Below are 21,971 nucleotides of genomic sequence, written 5' to 3'. Positions count from 1 at the left end.
GAATAGGTTGAAGAATTACAGAAGTCAGTTACAGAATATGGCTCACTTTAATTCCTCACTAGTTTCTGTTTTGGGGGTTTTAGTTTCTAGCAGAAGGACCCAAACTAAACCAGCAACCTTCACCAAATACATGTGCCTATCAAACCTACTGACTGAGGACGGGAAGAGCTAGATTTGTGACCTCGTTGGTAAAGCGCTGATCAGTCGCAGTGAAGCAGAGACTTAATTAACCATCTGATCCTGCAGCAGGGGGTCCATAGGGATCAGGGGTGTTGTCTAGCAGAATATGTCAGATACTGGTCCTGTGTTGGCAGCGTTTTACCGTTAACGGCTTTTAAATTCCCACAATGCATTGAAAATTTAGGCAGATTCATCTGCATCATTGTTTTGCCACAATATCCCTAGTCATGGCTGGCATATTGTCCAGACTGGTAGATTGCCTGAAATGGTAATTAGAAAAGTGTTTAAAGTCCGGAAGTTTCTGCATTTACTTTATTGTAAATCTTCAACGTTTTCAACAATGATTAGTTTGTGTCATTAAAAATGAAAGCTTCATCGAGCCATGTAAATTATTTCTCTTCGCCCCATAGTTCTCTCAGAATTTGAAAAACTTGAACAGTTAGGGTATGTAATGTTGTAGAAATCCCTTCGTAATGTCAGTAACTGTGACATTCCATGTGTTGACATGTGACAAGATCAGAACTACTGATTTCTCATGTGAGGCAGTAATTTACAGCAGCCTTGTGGAGTGGTAATCACAAGATCAGAACTACTGATTTCTCATGTGAGGCAGTAATTTACAGCAGCCTTGTGGAGTGGTAATCACAAGATCAGAACTACTGATTTCTCATGTGAGGCAGTAATTTACAGCAGCCTTGTGGAGTGGTAATCACAAGATCAGAACTACTGATTTCTCATGTGAGGCAGTAATTTACAGCAGCCTTGTGGAGTGGTAATCACAAGATCAGAACTACTGATTTCTCATGTGAGACAATAATTGACGGCAGTCTTGTGAAGTGTTAGTCAGTTTTATTGATTTATTATCATTTCTTTTTTTTTATTCTTCATATCCTTGTGTTGTTTTGCATCCAAGGAGATGGGTCTACTTAATTCTACATCTTCAGATTCTGGTAAATAAGGACATTGGTAGAGGGATTAATTCGTGTGTTTTTACAGGCATGATATTAATGAGAAGATTTTAAAAATAATATAAGCTGTAGCTATAATTGATGAAATATATATATATACATACTTCGTGTACTATGACATGATGTTTCTTGCCTCCTGGCTTCTTCCCTTCTCACTTATTGCTTCTTGACTTCTAGATTGTGGACAAATTTCTTTGGGTAAGAAAACATTTATTCTTTCACAGGAATTTCCCCCTTTTTTTGTTCTTTTGCTTGTCAGAATACCTTATTTCTATTTTCTTAGTATATTTTGTTTTCTATAAAGCCACAGACCCATGGATGTAAATTTTTGCATTTGTTATTGAATTGTTGGTTATGTTTTGGGTTATGGTGAGAACGTTGTCCTGTTCATTTTTGTTTTTTTGTTGTATTTTTTTTTTTTGTCTTTGCACTCATCCTTTTTGTTTTTCCCAACATCTTATTCACCACAGATCCTGCATTATTTGGGATTGGATATTCCGTCTCGTTGTCTACCATTGCATTGAATCATGGTTAAAAACTGAAGTACTGTGTGTTATCTCTAAATTCACGTCACTAGTGTATCGTGAACTTTGTTTGCTTTGTTTCCTTTCTTAATTTTTTCATATGACTGCGACAGTTAATGTTACTGACATTTTTGCATGTTTTCATTGGTTATTTTGTTCTCCATTCCCCAGCATGCTTTGCTTGCCAAGCTTCTGTGTTCCATTTTCTTTTATTGGAGATAGGTTTCATTGTTTAATGTTACATACATGTATCATTGTGACGTTTGTAGCATCTCACTCATTTAATTGTGATCAGCCAGTCTAACACCTGCACATCCTGATACAGGTACATTGTATTTCTAGGACTAAAATTGGACTCCAGTTACCATAAGGCTGTCTTCATCTGAAAGTCATCATTGCCTTTTTGTTTATATCCAGAACCACAAGCTTCAGATCAACTTGAATAAAGCATGCCAGCTTAGTTCATTTAGGTCATGCATGGTCACACTACATACACGTAGATATTTACGTATTCATATATCTATATGTGTATACAATAATATGTTAATGATGATGATTGCATTATTCACTGGCTGTTTTGTGTATACACCCATCTGGCCATTTTTGTTATGTGTGCATGAAAACTCATTTTCAAGCACTTAACAGTGTAAGTGTAAATCTGTAAGGTCTGTCAATATAAGGTCAACCATTAGGGATCATTTGTTATTTACCTATTTGCAGGGTGAGACTTACAGCTACAAAGATGCCCTGGTGCTGGGAGAATACATGGTGGAGGAGTCAGCCCCCACTAGGGATCAACCTCCAAGAAGAAATGATAAAGTAAGGGTATATTAATATGTCAATAATATACAACCTCTCATGGCTTGTGACATGCAAGATACAGGTTCAAACCCGGCCTGGGACAAAAAGTTTGCAAACCCATTCGCCGTCCCAGTTCATGTGGCACATGGGCATCCGAGGTGAAGTTCATCAGTGTTTTGCCAAAGGTCATTTATTCTCATTCACCAAGAAAAGCCATCAGATAAGTGAACATTCCTTCAGAGTGATGTTAAATAACAAAAAGATAAACAACGTCCTTCTCCATATTTAACTGCAGAACTGTGACTTGGCTTCATCAGGTATGCATTGAGTGGTGGTGTATAAGCTATGCCTTTTGCACAAAAAGAGATCGTTACTGTAGTCTCTTCCATCTGTGAAACAGGCCTCGATAATTGAAGTAAAACAGAGGACAGTAAAAATGTATTTATAGAGAATTATTCAATAAACCATTTTCCCATTACTTTTCCAGTATGTTTACTCCTTCATGATTGTGAAGAAAAACCGACAAATGGCATACACATTTTTTGCCAAGACGGACGAAGTGCGGAAAAAATGGATAGAGGCCATCAATCTAGCCTTGTAAGTGTTCTCATCAGTCATATACGCAGGGTTCACACAGGTTCTTGAAAGTTTTTAAATACAATTTGGAAAGTTCAAGGCCCTGTATTGTATTTTTTTACATTTTTAGTTCTTGAAAAGTCTTGTATTTAACGAGAATCCAAGAAAACATGCTGAGTTCAAAGTCAAACCCAGATGGTTTGAGCAACGTGTCAACGTGAATCGAAATCCTTAAATCCAGACCTGTTTACTTCCTTAAAATGGCTGTAGAGGCAGTGGAAATTCACGCGTGTATGAAGTTGGATACATGTACTAGTACTGCAGTACAGTCCCCCTGCTAATACATACGTCTGTGCCATTATACATGTCCAGGGGAGTCCTCAGATAGGCCAGAGTGGCTGTAGGGGTGGTGGATATCCCGGAGTGTATGGAGTTGGTTACGTGTAGCAGTACTGCAGTACAGTCCCCCTGCTAATACATACGTCAGTGCCATTATACATGTCCAGGGGAGTCCTCAGATAGGCCAGAGTGGCTGTAGAGGCAGTGGATATCCCAGAGTGTATGGAGTTGGATACATGTACTAGTACTACAGTACAGTCCCCCTGCTAATACATACGTCAGTGCCATTATACATGTCCAGGGGAGTCCTCAGATAGGCCAGAGTGGCTGTAGAGGCAGTGGATATCCCGGAGTGTATGGAGTTGGTTACGTGTAGCAGTACTGCAGTACAGTCCCCCTGCTAATACATACGTCAGTGCCATTATACATGTCCAGGGGAGTCCTCAGATAGGCCACAGTGGCTGTAGAGGCAGTTGAAATCCTCAAGTGTATGGAGTTGGATATGTGTATTAGTACTGCAGTATAGTCCCCCTGCTAATACATACGTCTGTGCCTTTATACATGTCCAGGGGAGTCCTCAGATAGGCCAGAGTGGCTGTAGAGGCAGTGGATATCCCGGAGTGTATGGAGTTGGTTACGTGTAGCGGTACTGCAGTACAATCCCCCTGCTAATACATACGTCTGTGCCTTTATACATGTCCAGGGGAGTCCTCAGATAGGCCAGAGTGGCTGTAGAGGCAGTGGATATCCCGGAGTGTATGGAGTTGGTTACGTGTAGCAGTACTGCAGTACAGTCCCCCTGCTAATACATATGTCTGTGCCTTTATACATGTCCAGGGGAGTCCTCAGATAGGCCACAGTGGCTGTAGAGGCAGTTGAAATCCTCAAGTGTATGGAGTTGGATATGTGTATTAGTACTGCAGTATAGTCCCCCTGCTAATACATACGTCAGTGCCATTATACATGTCCAGGGGAGTCCTCAGATAGGCCAGAGTGGCTGTAGAGGCAGTGGATATCCCGGAGTGTATGGAGTTGGTTACGTGTAGCGGTACTGCAGTACAATCCCCCTGCTAATACATACGTCTGTGCCTTTATACATGTCCAGGGGAGTCCTCAGATAGGCCAGAGTGGCTGTAGAGGCAGTGGATATCCCGGAGTGTATGGAGTTGGTTACGTGTAGCAGTACTGCAGTACAGTCCCCCTGCTAATACATATGTCTGTGCCTTTATACATGTCCAGGGGAGTCCTCAGATAGGCCAGAGTGGCTGTAGAGGCAGTGGATATCCTGGAGTGTATGGAGTTGGTTACGTGTAGCAGTATTGCAGTACAGTCCCCTTCTGGTGTTTGCTATTATACATGTCCAGGGGAGTCCTCAGATAGGCCAGAGTGGCTGTAGAGGCAGTGGATATCCCGGAGTGTATGGAGTTGGTTACGTGTAGCAGTATTGCAGTACAGTCCCCCTGCTAATACATACGTCTGTGCCTTTACACATGTCCAGGGGAGTCCTCAGATAGGCCAGAGTGGCTGTAGAGGCAGTGGATATCCCGGAGTGTATGGAGTTGGTTACGTGTAGCAGTACTGCAGTACAGTCCTCCTGCTAATACATACGTCTGTGCCTTTATACATGTCCAGGGGAGTCCTCAGATAGGCCAGAGTGGCTGTAGAGGCAGTGGATATCCCGGAGTGTATGGAGTTGGTTACGTGTAGCAGTATTGCAGTACAGTCCCCCTGCTAATACATATGTCTGTGCCTTTATACATGTCCAGGGGAGTCCTCAGATAGGCCACAGTGGCTGTAGGGATGGTGGATATCCCGGAATGTATGGAGTTGGTTACGTGTAGCAGTACTGCAGTACAGTCCCCCTGCTAATACATACGTCTGTGCCTTTATACATGTCCAGGGGAGTCCTCAGATAGGCCAGAGTGGCTGTAGAGGCAGTGGATATCCCGGAGTGTATGGAGTTGGTTACGTGTAGCAGTACTGCAGTACAGTCCCCCTGCTAATACATATGTCTGTGCCTTTATACATGTCCAGGGGAGTCCTCAGATAGGCCAGAGTGGCTGTAGAGGCAGTGGATATCCTGGAGTGTATGGAGTTGGTTACGTGTAGCAGTATTGCAGTACAGTCCCCTTCTGGTGTTTGCTATTATACATGTCCAGGGGAGTCCTCAGATAGGCCAGAGTGGCTGTAGAGGCAGTTAATATCCCGGAGTGTATGGAGTTGGTTACGTGTAGCAGTATTGCAGTACAGTCCCCCTGCTAATACATACGTCAGTGCCTTTATACATGTCCAGGGGAGTCCTCAGATAGGCCAGAGTGGCTGTAGAGGCAGTGGATATCCCGGAGTGTATGGAGTTGGTTACGTGTAGCAGTACTGCAGTACAGTCCTCCTGCTAATACATACGTCTGTGCCTTTATACATGTCCAGGGGAGTCCTCAGATAGGCCAGAGTGGCTGTAGAGGCAGTGGATATCCCGGAGTGTATGGAGTTGGTTACGTGTAGCAGTATTGCAGTACAGTCCCCTTCTGGTGTTTGCTATTATGCATATCCAGGGGAGTCCTCAGATAGGCCACAGTGGCTGTAGGGGTGGTGGATATCCCGGAGTGTATGGAGTTGGTTACTTGTAGCAGTACTGCAGTACAGTCCCCTTCTGGTGTTTGCTATTATACATATCCAGGGGAATCCGCAAATACAGTGGATTAGGAAGTCACTGTACAAAATATTTACCATGAAGCCCTCAGCACCCACACCTGATAAAATGGTTTTGTCCTCAGGGTGAAATGATGCCACCTCTGACATGAAAGGGTGTTAGTGATGACCAGCTCACGGATAGTTCATAACAAAGGAGACATGTAGTGCGCTTGCACCCAGCAGGAATATGTGGCTCTGAAAGCCGAAAAGTACATGCACTTTCTAGCAGGAATGTTAGACAAAACAAAAGATTACTGAAGTTTGATTGGATGGGGCACTTGAAAGTTCTTGACAAGTTATTTAATTAAAGGCCACATAAGCTGTGTGAAATCTGCATATGTGTAGTTTGTTTTGTTAATGTCTGTATTTTCTTTAACCATGTGTTGATTCGACAAGGTTGTGCATGCTGTGTGATTAGATATGAAAAGTGTCAGCTTGATTTAGTACTCTACACGTACATTGTGTAGTAAAGCACGAGGTGAATGTCACTTGAGAGACGATAACAGTTTCTTTTTTCACATCACACTGCATATGCTGCCTGTTTTGGAAAATTTCGTTTAAGGCACAAACTGGTGAATGGCTGGGTAACACTAAATAAACCCTTTACAAAGATAAAGACAGCAAAGAGCACTAAGTGTTATGTTTGTAAGAAGGTTGGTTATCGGTACAAGTTTGGTGTGTATGCCCTTGTGATCGTGTGGTAGTGCTAGATCAGAGTATGTGGCCTTGTGATCGTATAGTAGTGCTAGATCAGTGTATGTGGCCTTGTGATCGTACGATAGTGCTAAATCAGAGTATGTGGCCTTGTGATCTTATGATAGTGCTGGATCAGTGTGTATGGCCTTGTGATCGTATAATAGTGTTAGATCAGTGTATGTGGCCTTGTGATCGTATAATACTGCTAGATCAGTGTTTATGGCCTTGTAATCGTATGATAGTGCTAGATCAGTGTATGTGGCCTTGTGATCGTATGACAGTGCTAGATCAGTGTGTATGGCCTTGTGATCGTATAGTAGTGTTAGATCAGTGTGTATGGCTTTCTGATCGTATGTTAGTGCTAGATCAGTGTTTATGGCCTTGTGATCGTATAGTAGTGTTAGATCGGTTTGTATGGCCTTCTGATCGTATGTTAGTGCTAGATCAGTGTTTATGGCCTTCTGATCGTATGTTAGTGCTAGATCAGTGTTTATGGCCTTGTGATCGTATGTTAGTGCTAGATCAGTGTGTATGGCTTTCTGATTGTATGTTAGTGCTAGATCAGTGTTTATGGCCTTGTAATCGTATGAGACTGCTAGATCAGTGTGTATGGCTTTGTGATTGTATAGTAGTGTTAGATCAGTGTATGTAGCCTTGTAATCGTATGATAGTGCTAGATCAGTGTTTATGGCCTTGTGATCGTATAGTAGTGTTAGATCAGTGTGTATGGCCTTCTGATCGTATGATAGTGCTGGATCAGTGTGTATGACCTTGTGATCTTATGATAGTGCTAGATCAGTGTTTATGGCCTTGTGATCGTATAATAGTGCTAGATCAGAGTATGTGGCCTTGTGATCGTATGATAGTGCTAGATCAGTGTTTATGGCCTTGTGATTGTATAGTAGTGCTAGATCAGTGTGTATGGCCTTGTGATCTTATGATAGTGCTAGATCAGTGTTTATGGCCTCGTAATCGTATGATAGTGCTAGATCAGTGTTTATGGCCTTGTAATCGTATGATAGTGCTAGATCAGAGTATGTGGCCTTGTGATCGTATGATAGTGCTAGATTAGTGTGTTTGGCCTTGTGGTCGTATAATAGTGCTAGATCAGTGTGTATGGCCTTCTGATCGTATGATAGTGCTAGATTAGTGTGTTTGGCAGTGTGATCGTACAATAACGATTTAGGTTTTGATTGTCATATTTGAAAGTATTTGTTTTGGTATCAGCTTTCCTTTAAAAATGTTTTCCAGAAATAATGGTCAACCTGTGGACTCGAAAAAGGTGGGAATGGAGTTCACTATGCATACATTCAGCCGACCAAAAGAGTGTGATGTGTGCGGCAAACTTCTGAGGTGAGTTCACAGAGCACACATTCAGGCAATTAGAAGTGTGACGTACGTCGCAAACTTCTGAGGTGAGTTCACAGAGCACACATTCAGTGAAACACAAAACAGTGTATACACATTTGGATTTCAAAGATCAATGATGAACAAACCGTTTTTCCTGAAAACAAGGGTTTCTCAAAATCTGTACTACATGTATGAGCCTCTCATCTTGCTTTTCTAGCAGACACCATGTTTACACTGGAATCTGAAGGCTGTCATTTCAGCTGTGGAAACAAGCTTACATACATTTACCTAAACCAATTATATTTGGTTTTACAACTCAAAATTCACTTAAAACATGTCATCATTTGGGTGTCCTTTCTAGATCATTCCATTGCCTTAATGAAGTCTGGAGATTCAGTCGAGTTCTTGCTGATTTGTTGGCAGCTCTTTGTCCAGGGGTTGTCAGGTACACGAAGATGCACTAGGCAGATAGTTTCAGTAAAGGCATGGCTGTTTCCTCCAGCTGGCAACTTTGGTGTATTTATAATGGTGTAATGGTGTCAAATTGCAAGGAGTGAGTGAGTGCTTGGGGTTTGATGTCGTGCTGAACAAGTTTTCAGTCATATGACGACAGTCCTAGGAGTGCCTGTATGTGTAATGTACCTCCTTGTTGGAGGGTGGATTTCAACCGCTCTTTTATCTAGTGCTGCTTCACGACTAAACGAAGGCTAGTAAGCCGCCCCGCCCAAGCCATTATACTGGTACAGATCAACGATTCGTTGCACTTTTCCTTAATACTGAACTTCAAGCATGGAAGGTATAACTTTCTCTTTTTTAAAGTCTTAAGTGTCCTTGACACAGGATTGACCCTGGATCTCTCGCACCTGAAGCAGACGCTCAACCAGCTGAACCATTGGGGCCAGTAAAAAATTGCAAGGGAACATGAAGATGTTGAACCCCATCCAAATGAAGGAGTCTGTTTGTATTTGTGTGTGGTATTAACCTGATACACTTGTTGTTCTCATTTCAGGGGTGTCTTCTATCAGGGTTATTACTGTCAAGGTAAGCTTCCATCACACTAGTTTCACTTTCACTTTTGGGCGACACATCCATGTTATTATCATGATCACCTTAAATGACCTGAAATTTTGTCCATAAATAATTTGCTTTTTCCTTATTCTGACAGTTCTGTTGATTTTAGAAGGTTCTTTTAATTTTGGAAGGATTTAGCCCCAAAAATAATATTTTTATTAATTTACATGGATGTGGCCAGCATTACAGATACACAGCAGAGATGAGAATAAATCCCTGGCTCATGTCAGTGACATGTCTGCATAGTAAATTGTCAGTAGGAGAAAAGGACTGTAAGCCTAGGCTTATGCAGGAACATGGCTCCAAGGTGGCTGCCTCTCTGTATAATCCTAGCCAACATGTATGTGTAGCTAGCTGTAACATGTATTGTTATGTTGCTGATTTACATGGACATACAAGCAAAGTCTGGTAAATGTATGAAATGGAAAGTTTTCAAGATAGCTTAATTAAAACTAAGGAAGCACCATGTTGATGTTTGATCACAATTCCGTGAGGTGCACGTTATTTGTTTTTGACAGAACGTGACCTGGCCGTGCACAAGGAATGCATCAGTAAAGCCAAACCAGGATTTGGTAAGTAGTAAATTTAGTTTAGATGCTGAATCATGAAAAACTCCAGTTTAAAGATGGTTTGAAACATGATAAGTTATTTTCACAAGCTTTAGATGGCTAGGTTAGGTACTTGTAATTATGAAATGTTCATGATTGGGAGCCTTCTAATTTTGTATGATGTATTGCTTTTAATACACACTCCATTCTCAAATTTTGGTGCTTATTTTGACTTGCCTGTGTAGATATTAACATTTTGAGAAGGGCTACTTTCCTGGACAATCTTTTAATCCTGTCTTTTAATCATTTTCATGTTGGGTTGGAAACTTCAGAAATATTACATTGGCTACTAAGCTAATGCTTCTGTAGACCTAGCAGGTGTATTTTCTTAGTACTATTGTAGCAATTGCAAACCTTCAAATACAGCATTCATAGACAACTTAGAGAACTGAATGGTGTCTGAGGTTCAAATGATGGTGTTAGCATATAGACTGTGGTGTATGGGTGTCAATGCCATGGTGTCTACATACTGGCCGTGGTGTCCAGGTGTTAGTGCAATGGTGTCTGCACACTGGCTGTGGTGTCTGCACACTGGCTGTGGTGTCTAGGTGTCAGTGCCATGGTGTCTGCATACTGGCTGTGGTGTCTAGGTGTCAGTGCCATGGTGTCTGCATACTGGCTGTGGTGTTTAGGCGTCAGTGCCATGGTGTCTACATACTGGCTGTGGTGTTTAGGCATCAGTGCCATGGTGTCTACATACTGGCTGTGGTGTCTAGGTGTCAGTGCCATGGTGTCTGCATACTGGCTGTGCTGTCTAGGTGTTGATATATACATGACAAGGTGTCCACATCCAGGCTGTGATAGATGTGTGTGGTTGGATGTCACACAGAGCTGTCCACATTGGGCTTTCATACAGTGTACATGAATTGAAGGTTAAGCTTTTTTAAATCCCTAGTCAAAGGTATGGTGGTTGAATGTGCGCACCTGGATGGAAGGTTAAGCTTTCTAGGTAGCTGCTGTATATTGGGCTCACATCAGGTGTTTTTTAGCCCCTGTATAATGGACACTCGTACATGGATTGAAGGTTAAGGTGTTTTTTAGCTCCTGTATAATGGGCACTCATACGTGGATTGAAGGTTAAGGTGTTTTTTTTAGCTCCTGTATAATGGACACTCATACATGGATTGAAGGTTTAGGTGTTTTTTAGCTCCTGTATAATGGGCACTCATGTGGATTGAAGGTTAAGGTGTTTTTTAGCTCCTGTGTAATGGGCACTTATACGTGGATTGAAGGTTAAGGTGTTTTTTAGCTCCTGTATAATGGGCACTCATATGTGGATTGAAAGTTAAGGTGTTTTTAGCTCCTGTATAATGGGCACTCGTATGTGGATTGAAGGTTGAAGTGTTTTTTTAGCTCCTGTATAATGAGCACTCATACATGGATTGAAGGTTTTTTTAGCTTTAATATACAGTGATACAAAGTCATGTTTTTTCATATTTTTTGTGCTCGTGTTGGAGTGATCATGGATGACAGCCCTGCATATATGTAGAATTTCTTCTCCACAGGCTCTCTGTGAAAATGTTTGCAAGATGTATGGACATTACCTAATTACCTATTTCTTGTGATCAAGAAGACTCTCATGTAGGGCTACAATATTTAGGCTCAATCCAATATACATGATGTGGGAACAAGACAGGTTGTGATAAACTTCCTGTGCTGATTTTCTGAGCTTTGTCATTTTTCTGTTTTATGGACTTGATCTGTTCTCCTGTAAACACAAATTTATATAAGCCTTTCCTGTTTTATGGACTTGATCTGTTCTCCTGTAAACACAAATTTATATAAGCCTTTCAAGTACATGTAGGGCTACAATTTCTGATGTAAACATCTACATGTATGTAGAGAAGTGTATTCTCTCATTTGCTACTTACCAAGATTAATGGAGTGTGGAAGTTTATCTAATTTTTGGTCTTCACTATCTGTTGTGTACACATTATCTGTAGAAAGTTTTCCACATCTGTGGTTCATGTAGCACTAGGAGCCTATAGAGACAAGAAGACTAGTGTTGCATTACTCCAGTTATAGGTGTATCTCTTGACCAATGAGTGAAAAGATGTCAGTTATATAAATCATTGATTTGGGGTCAGTCTTGTTTTAGGGCGTATTGGGGCCTTTCTTTTGACTCTAACATGTGACTCCCTTTGCTCAGAAACGTGACATTCAACAAATGAGACATAATACACACTTCAGAAGTGTGACTTGGTGAAGGAAACGGGACAGTGTTGACATGAATGTTGTACTCAACAAATGAGACATAATACACACTTCAGAAGTGTTACTTGGTGAAGGAAACGGGACAGTGTTGACATGAATGTTGTACTCAACAAATGAGACAATACACACTTCAGAAGTGTGACTTGGTGAAGGAAACTGGACAGTATTGACATGAATGTTGTACTCAACAAATGAGACATAATACACACTTCAGAAGTGTGACTTGGTGAAGGAAACGGGACAGTTTTGACATGAATGTTGTACTCAACAAATGAGACATAATACACACTTCAGAAGTGTGACTGGGTGAAGGAAACGGGACAGTGTTGACATGAATGTTGTACTCAACAAATGAGACATAATACACACTTCAGAAGTGTGACTGGGTGAAGGAAACGGGACAGTGTTGACATGAATGTTGTACTCAACAAATGAGACATAATACACACTTCAGAAGTGTGACTTGGTGAAGGAAACGGGACAGTGTTGACATGAATGTTGTCACACACGCACGCACACACACACACACACACACACACACACACACACACACACACACACACAAATGCCACGTCACTGCTGATTGAGCAGTGTTGACATGAAAATTTTGACACACACAAAGGCCACCTCACTGACACGGTTGATTGGACAGTGTTGACATGAATATTGTGACACACACACAAAGGTCACCTCACTGACACAGCTGATTGGGCAGTGTTGACATGAAAATTGTGACACACACACAAAGGTCATCTCACTGACACAGCTGATTGGGCAGTGTTGACATGAATATTGTGACACACACAAAGGTCATCTCACTGACACATCTGATTGGGCAGTGTTGACATGAAAATTGAGACACACACACAAAGGCCACCTCACTGACACAGGTGATTGGGCAGTGTTGACATGAATATTGTGACACACACAAAGGTCACTTCACTGACACATCTGATTGGGCAGTGTTGACATGAAAATTGTGACACACACACAAAGGCCACCTCATTGACACAGCTGATTGGGCAGTGTTGACATGAATATTGTGACACACACAAAGGTCATCTCACTGACACAGCTGATTGGGCAATGTTGACATGAATATTGTGACACACACACAAAGGTCATCTCACTGACACAGGTGATTGGGCAGTGTTGACATAAATATTGTGACACTCACAAAGGTCACTTCACTGACACAGCTGATTGGGCAATGTTGACATGAATGTTGTCAGACACGCACGCATGCAGACAAACACGCACGCATGCAGACACACACACGCACGCATGCAGACACACACACACACACGCACACACGAGGTCATCTCACTGACACAGCTGATTGGGCATTGTTAACATGAAAATTGTGACACACACACAAAGGTCACCTCACTGACACAGCTGATTGGGCAATGTTGACATGAATGTTGCCACGCACGCATGCACACACACACATGCACGCGCACACACACACAAACGTCACCTCACTGACACAGCTCATTGGGCAGTGTTGACATGAAAATTGTGACACACACAAAGGCCACCTCACTGACACAGCTGATTGGGCAGTGTTGACATGAATATTGTGACACACACAAAGGTCATCTCACTGACACAGCTGATTGGGCAGTGTTGACATGAAAATTATGACACACACAAAGGTCATCTCACTGACACAGCTGATTGGGCAGTGTTGACATGAAAATTGTGACACACACAAAGGTCATCTCACTGACACAGCTGATTGGGCAGTGTTGACATGAATATTGTGACACACACACACAGGTCATCTCACTGACACATCTGATTGGGCAGTGTTGACATGAATATTGTGACAGACACAAAGGTCATTTCACTGACACAGCTGATTGGGCAGTGTTGACATGAAAATTGTGACACACACACAAAGATCATCTCACTGACACAGCTGATTGGGCAATGTTGACATGAATATTGTGACACACACAAAGGTCATCTCACTGACACAGCTGATTGGGCAATGTTAACATGAATATTGTGACACACACAAAGGTCATCTCACTGACACAGCTGATTGGGCAGTGTTGACATGAATATTGTGACACACACACACAGGTCATCTCACTGACACATCTGATTGGGCAGTGTTGACATGAATATTGTGACACACACAAAGGTCATCTCACTGACACAGCTGATTGGGCAGTGTTGACATGAAAATTGTGACACACACACAAAGGTCATCTCACTAACACAGCTGATTGGGCAGTGTTGACATGAATATTGTGACACACACAAAGGTCATCTCACTGACACAGCTGATTGGGCAATGTTGACATGAATATTGTGACACACACAAAGGTCATCTCACTGACACATCTGATTGGGCAGTGTTGACATGAAAATTGAGACACACACACAAAGGCCACCTCATTGACACAGCTGATTGGGCAGTGTTGACATGAATATTGTGACACACACACACAGGTCATCTCACTGACACATCTGATTGGGCAGTGTTGACATGAATATTGTGACACACACAAAGGTCATCTCACTGACACAGCTGATTGGGCAGTGTTGACATGATAATTGTGACACACACACAAGGGTCATCTCACTAACACAGCTGATTGGGCAGTGTTGACATGAATATTGTGACACACACAAAGGTCATCTCACTGACACAGCTGATTGGGCAGTGTTGACATGAATATTGTGACACACACACAAAGGTCATCTCACTGACACAGCTGATTGGGCAATGTTGACATGAATATTGTGACACACACACAAAGGTCATCTCACTGACACAGCTGATTGGGCAGTGTTGACATGAATATTGTGACACACACAAAGGCCACCTCACTGACACAGCTGATTGGGCAGTGTTGACATGAAAATTGTGACACACACACAAAGGTCATCTCACTAACACAGCTGATTGGGCAGTGTTGACATGAATATTGTGACACACACAAAGGTCATCTCACTCACACAGCTGATTGGGCAGTGTTGACATGAATATTGTGACACACACACAAAGGTCATCTCACTGACACAGCTGATTGGGCAATGTTGACATGAATATTGTGACACACACACAAAGGTCATCTCACTAACACAGCTGATTGGGCAGTGTTGACATGAATATTGTGACACACACAAAGGCCACCTCACTGACACAGCTGATTGGGCAGTGTTGACATGAAAATTGTGACACACACAAAGGTCACCTCACTGACACAGCTGATTGGACAATATTGACATGAATATTGTGAGTCACCTCACTTATACAGATGATTGGACCTTTTTGTAGCGAGGCCAAATTCAGCCTTGAGTGATGTTATCTGGCATTAAGGATGGTTGTCAGGTACAGGTCTGACAAAGGGCACTGATTAACCCTAACCACTAGTGTTTCCTTTCCTAGAAACTTGGCTGCTTTCTTATGAATGCAAAGGAGATCTTGACTTTTAAAGGTGAACCCAGGAGGTTCATCCTGCAAAGCAGTTGCGCCATCCGTGGCATCATTTTGTGCTGAGATACATTGTACATGTAAATTGCACTTGATGTCACAGCTTTGTAAGACTGGCCTCAGTGAGATCAGTGAAGCAGCTGATAGGTGTAATAGTGTCAGTCAACGAATCTCTCCATGCATTCCTGGTTTTGTCAGGTCCACCAGTACCCCCGAGGCCACTAGAAGTCTCCACAGTGAATGTCCCTCGGAACACAGAGCCCTATATGTGTGAGTTAAGTGTTTACAACTGTTCTTTCATACGTGTACATCATCATGACTACTGCCTGGGCATGAGTTGTACAGGGATGATATTGCACGTGTACATGTACATGACTACTGCCTGGGCATGAGTTGTACAGGGATGATATTGCACGTGTACATGTACATGACTACTGCCTGGGCATGAGTTGTACAGGGATGATATTGCACGTGTGTATTCACATGACTACTGCTTGGGCATGAGTTATTGCAAGAGTGCATACATGTAAAGAATATGCGTGTTGAGCCTTGAAAGGTGACGTGTTATAATAAAAGCCAGTTTGGTATTAAAGCCTCTTGTTGGGTTATCTCCCCTTATTGTGCTTGAATTTCTATTCCTTCGTGGGCCTCAAAGTCGCTTCATGTATACAGTCCTGTGAAATGTGATGACAATACTGCATGATCATGATCACATTCCTGTGGCATCTAATAATTTCCTATTTATAATATGTCACTGGCAATAAGCATTGTTTTGAAATACATGACCATTAGAATAAGACCCTACCTGAGGTAAATCGAGGAGACCATATTTCAGTGATTAATGAGCATGATCGTTCAAAACAGAAAGACTTTAAGCAAGTACAAATTGATAGGTGTATCAGGAAGTAGAAGACACAAGGCTCATCCAGGTAGATTATTTTGCTGAGTCCAAACTCATGCCATGCCTGTTCAAGAATGACATAAAATGCAGTTCAGATGTATCAATAACTATACATTGTTCTATGTGTGCAAATGGTACTACGTGTTTCCTCTGACAGTGTTTTCTTCTGCTACTGGTAACAAATTCTGAAGCAAATTTTATTCTGTTTCTCCGTCTTGCTTGCCTTTAGTCTGTCTACATGCATGTTTAACCTGTTTGCATGCCTCTTTATAACTGCATATTCATGTAGTCCTGGGTACTACAATGTATGTCATTACATATGTGTTATGATGGTGCATGAGTGATGTCAATACATCTGTGTTATGATGGTGCATGTGTGATGTCATTACATATGTGTCATGATGGTGCATGTGTGATGTCATTACATGTGTTATGATGGTGCATGTGTGTTATGATGGTGCATGTGTGATGTCATTGCATGTGTGTTGTGATGGTGCAAGTACATGTGTGATGTCATTACATGTGTGTTATGATGGCACATGTGTAGTTTTTGTCCTGCACTGCACACCTGCATGTATGTTGGTGTTATATACACTCTGAATAATAATGTATTTTGCCTTCATGTCCAAATTTCTTTACAGTCTCTAATGGTTAGTTCAGCTTGATTATTATGCATACTGAACATTACGGAGTAAGTGTTATTACATGCGCATGCCTGATATAAGGGAAGATTTATCAGTATTTTGTCTTACTTCCCTCTTAAAACACCAACTCTACTTTGTGTGTCAGCATATCTTTCATGTCATTTGCTAATACACTGTAATGTTTATTTTTTGGCTGAGTCAAATGACATATTTGTATTTGAAATGTTTCCCAGATATGTCATTATAACATTGTCTGTCCTCAGTCAAGGCTCGCGCAAAGCAGAATTATATTGGAGTTCCCAAGCCTCCTGGTGGTAGGACACCACTGGAGTTCAACCAATCAGACGTAATCGAAGTTTTGTCAAAAGAATCAGAAGAATGGTGGGAGGTATGTGACTTAACCCTTCTTATTGTACACCCACATTTTGCCTGTCTTTAGCGTTGTGGCAGCCATGCCACATGTTGCCATTTGTTGCCACATGTTGCCATTTGTTGCCACATGTTGCCATTTGTGCACCACATTAGCAAAGTAACATTCCATGGCACAGTGCCATTCACTGACACTGTGTCTTTTCTCTTGGTACAAATTCTTGCCCAATTCCCAAAGACATTATGTGTTTTACTATCTTTGATTTTTAGGTGAATAAATTTTCATCTTTGTCATCAAAATTTTGCTCCCTAGGTTTATTAATTGGTTTTTGATGTGCAACATTTATAAAAAGAACTTATCCACATCTGCAGCCTGCTTTCATTCAGTAACTTACAATTACTACAGGTACATGTACATTATTACAGGTGCAGAGGTTAAATGGGATAGATGTAATGACATTGTATGGAGTTTTGTAAGCTCATGTTTGAGGTTAAAACCCAAAACTTTTTGACTGAGTCTAGTGTTCATCTTGTGTATATGTTTCCAGTGAGGAAGCATTGTACAGGTATGTCAGCTTTGAAAACCAGCCTGTGTACAATGAAACATTGCACATGTACTTGTGAATTAGTGGAATGCGTAATTAATGCTGTAGGCAATTTCAAACTACTTGTACATGGAAAAGCATACCAAACTTGGGCTTCAGTCAAAAAAAGTGAAAACCTTTTGAAAACATGCTTTGTTCTTCTTAGAGACAAAGACAAAAAAGTCTGTAAGATTGCATCAATTTTGGGGATTTGCGGCTTGTTTCAGGGCCGTCTGAAAGGAGAGCAAGGAGCGTTCCCAGCTAACTTTGTCACAGAAATCAAGACACCAAAGGTAAGCAAGACAAAATGTCGGGTATATGTTGTTCAGTATATCTGTTACGTACAGTAAATGGCAATAAAATGTGTTGATCAGTACCGCCACACAATGGCAACAAAGTGTCTGTGGTGTAGTATGTGTTGCCCAATACTGCTGTTACCTACTTGTCCCATTCCAAGATATATCTACATCTCTGTGTGCAGTATGTGTTGCCCAAAGCACTCTTCAATGACATGGCAACATGTGTTTACATTACCTGTGTAGCCAGGGTATATAAGTGTGCTTACTCTGTAATTGGCTGAGGAAGCTTTATGCAAGCAAGTGCAGACTTTCACAAGGGAAAAAGGGGGGAAGGGGGGGGGGGTGATTGCAGGTAAGTAATTACATCTGTCATGTAGATAGTATTTTGCAAAGTGTAAGTTGGCAGAATACAGTGAGGGTTGTTGTGGACTTGTATATATATTGCTTACTGTGTCGACAGTACATGTAGGCAATCCCAGTACTCACCAGGTATGTGTCCAGATGTTATTCCCACTTATTAGACTGTGCTGACATCTAAAGTCAAAGAGTTCAAACCCAGTTCTCTTTGACTAAGCTAATATATTTGAAGCATATATCAAGGAAAAGTGCAGTGGTATTGCTCAGGTGAGAAATTTCTTGAGCACAGCCTAAAATTAAAAGTCTGTTGGATGTTGTTGGGATGGACTAAATGAGGTGAGAAATTGCATGAAGTGGTTACCTTCAAGTCAGCCAGAGGGAAATTTTTTAGATGCTGTCTTCAAGGTTTATAGAAATCAGCAGTACCCAAAGCTGCTACTCATTTTGTTGATTTTCATCGGTATTGTATACACCTTGTATTTGATTACAATTCCCCCAGGCTCTGCTCGGATTCCTCTACACCATAATGCTGGCCGCAGTCGTATAAGTGAAATATTCTTGAGTATTACAATGATTACAAAGTTTAGGTCATAAGTGAAGAAAATGAGCACATCATAACGGTACAGTTTTGTCCTTGTAGTCTTGGTTGAAGCAAGCCAAGTTAATGTGTAATTTACTCTGTAATCGTTTTAAGAGTCAGCGGTATTCTTATGAACAAACCGATGGGGCGACTTTCCAAAACAACCATGAAAGGTTGTCGAGGCCAGCCATGCCTGACACCAGTTGCCTGTTCGGACACAAGTGGTAGGTAGAGGTCATGTATGGCTCAGGAGAGTTATTTCCCTTTGCATGTGTTTGCCACTAGGGAGCAGTGTAGGCCATGCAACACTGTTGTAGTTAGCATTTTCTGTTGGCTGTATTGCTGATTTGTTTGATGCAAAGTTTTCTTGTTTCTTTATCTTGTACATGTATGACACTTGGCTTTGACTATTGACTTGGCCTCTTTTTCTTTTCAGGAATTCATTGCATATTCACCAGCTGGCATTTAAGTGTGCATTGGATTTTTTTTTACACTTAAACTAAACATGTTTTCATCACAACATCACTTTTTCAGGAAGATAGAAAAATATCCCCCATATCCCTGCCGGGCCCACCACAACCATTCCGCATTTTAATAAACCTTTAGCAATTTCAGAAGTAAGGAATTTCAAGTACAAGTATGTTAGACCACAAAATGAAAAATACTGAGGGAAAATTGACACAAGACTAACACTACATGTAATGTCTGCAAAATGTCATGGTATTGATTAATTACTGTTTTTTGTTTTTATGTAAGGATATACCTGTAGAGGATTATGGGGTAAGTTGAGCCATGCCTTATAGCAAAAGTCAGGACAAACACAGCTGAACAGCAGTGCCATTCATGTTGAACACTTTAGTTGACCTCCTCTCTGATGTTAAACATGAGACGCTTCAGGCAAGTGCAAAGAGCACAGCACAAAACATGTGAAATCTGCCAACAGAAGTTAGTGTTGTTCTTGTGTATTGAAACCCCTACAGGTTTTAGCTGAGGTGCCACATATGGCAATGTTATGCTAGCTGTACATGTAATGGACAGGCCAGACACATTGTTGACTTACCACTGGAGAGTTAACCTGATGGCAATGTTACTTGAGGTGCCACATATGGCAATGTTATGCTAGCTGTACATGTAATGGACAGGCCAGACACATTGTTGACTTACCACTGGAGAGTTAACCTGATGGCAATGTTACTTGAGGTGCCACATATGGCAATGTTATGCTAGCTGTACATGTAATGGACAGGCCAGACACATTGTTGACTTACCACTGGAGAGTTAACCTGATGGCAGTGGTACCTGAGGTGCCATTATTATTGCTCATACGCTATGCTATCCAGATCATACATTATAGTGATAACCAAAAGTTTATGTGCATTTCTGCCTCTACTCCTCCTCATTGCAGCTTTACTATAGAACTGAGCACCTGCGGAAGTTAGAGGTGGCAGTAGTATCAGAGGTGGAACTAATTATTATGGTTCCAAAGGGTGTTTTAGTGCTGATTTACATGTGATGGTGTCTAGTTCAAACAAAAACCTCCAGTTACCAAGGCCTGGGAGGCCAAACTTTGCTAAATCATCAACAGTGTTCCTGCATAGCTATTATACCTCATAAAATTGCAGTTGCTTTAGAAAACAGGCCACCTCATATAATAGGCTAGTTACATCATAAGACTTATAATGGGATAGACTTTTCCTCTTATATGTAGATGTAGAGCAGCCTTTGTGGTTAAACTTGGCTCAACTTCCTCCACTCACCCCTACCAAACACCCCAGCAGTCACCAGGTGACCTGCAATGGCCCTTACATACATTAGCGGGTAGCACCTTATGTCGGAAGATTCCGCTTCCTACATGTAAGTCCAGCATATTCTGTTTTTGTCTGATTAAATCAACTATACAGTGTGTGTACACACACAACCCCCCACCCCCCACCCCCCACCCACATATATATATATATATATATGTATATATATATGTTAGCCGAAAAGAAGTTTCTTCAAAACATTGTTTCTTTGATTGGTTCTCGTTTATTTACAAAAGATAAGTGATGATAGGTTCCCCAAATATCGTGACCATAAGTAAACCATTGTTTTTGCCACCATAGTTATCTCCCAATTTTTGTATATACATGGGATCATTGTATGAGCTCAGCTGAGAGTGCCTTATCGTGACCATGGGTAAACCACTGTTTTTGCCACCATAGTTATCTCCCAATTTTTATGTCCACAGTAAAAGCCCTCTTATATACATGGGATCATTGTATGAGCTCCGCTAAGAGCGCCTTATCGTGACCACGGGTAAAACACTGTTTTTGTCACCATAGTTATCTCCCAATTTTTGTATATACATGGGATCATTGTATGAGCTCCGCTAAGAGCGCCTTATCGTGACCACGGGTAAAACACTGTTTTCGCCACCATAGTTATCTCCCAATTTTTGTGTCCACAGTAAAAGCCCTCTTATATACATGGGATCATTGTATGAGCTCAGCTGAGAGTGCCTTATGGTGACCATGGGTAAACCACTGTTTTTGTCACCATAGTTATCTCCCAATTTTTGTATCCACAGTAAAAGCCCTCTTATATACATGGGATCATTGTATGAGCTCAGCTGAGAGCGCCTTATCGTGACCATGGGTAAACCACTGTTTTTGTCACCATAGTTATCTCCCAACTTTTGTGTCCACAGTAAAAGCCCTCTTATATACATGGGATCATTGTATGAGCTCAGCTGAGAGTGCCTTATCGTGACCATGGGTAAAACACTG

At 41.5% G+C, this 21,971-nt stretch overlaps 1 protein-coding gene across 4 annotated transcripts in view; it reads left to right on the top strand.

Moving 5' to 3' along the window:
• The window catches only part of LOC135480265 (protein vav-like), an 85,023-nt gene that overhangs the window by 47,699 nt on the left and 15,353 nt on the right, over positions 1-21,971 (top strand). For 2 of the 4 annotated variants that reach the window (XM_064760056.1, XM_064760057.1), the window contains exons 15-22: positions 2,393-2,491; positions 2,961-3,070; positions 8,027-8,128; positions 9,135-9,166; positions 9,715-9,768; positions 15,668-15,739; positions 17,278-17,402; positions 18,195-18,260. In XM_064760056.1, coding sequence (XP_064616126.1) covers positions 2,393-2,491; positions 2,961-3,070; positions 8,027-8,128; positions 9,135-9,166; positions 9,715-9,768; positions 15,668-15,739; positions 17,278-17,402; positions 18,195-18,260 — 660 coding nt within the window. Of the gene's footprint in view, positions 1-2,392; positions 2,492-2,960; positions 3,071-8,026; positions 8,129-9,134; positions 9,167-9,714; positions 9,769-15,667; positions 15,740-17,277; positions 17,403-18,194; positions 18,261-19,317; positions 19,428-21,971 lie in introns of all 4 variants that reach the window. The other 2 variants (XM_064760058.1, XM_064760059.1) reach the window with 2 other exon arrangements.

This window comes from Liolophura sinensis, chromosome 13 (genome assembly GCF_032854445.1).
Source record: "Liolophura sinensis isolate JHLJ2023 chromosome 13, CUHK_Ljap_v2, whole genome shotgun sequence".
In the NCBI taxonomy this organism is placed as follows: domain Eukaryota; kingdom Metazoa; phylum Mollusca; class Polyplacophora; order Chitonida; family Chitonidae; genus Liolophura; species Liolophura sinensis.
Note: the sequence above shows the minus strand (reverse complement) of the source record. Positions and strands in the feature narration are given on the sequence as shown.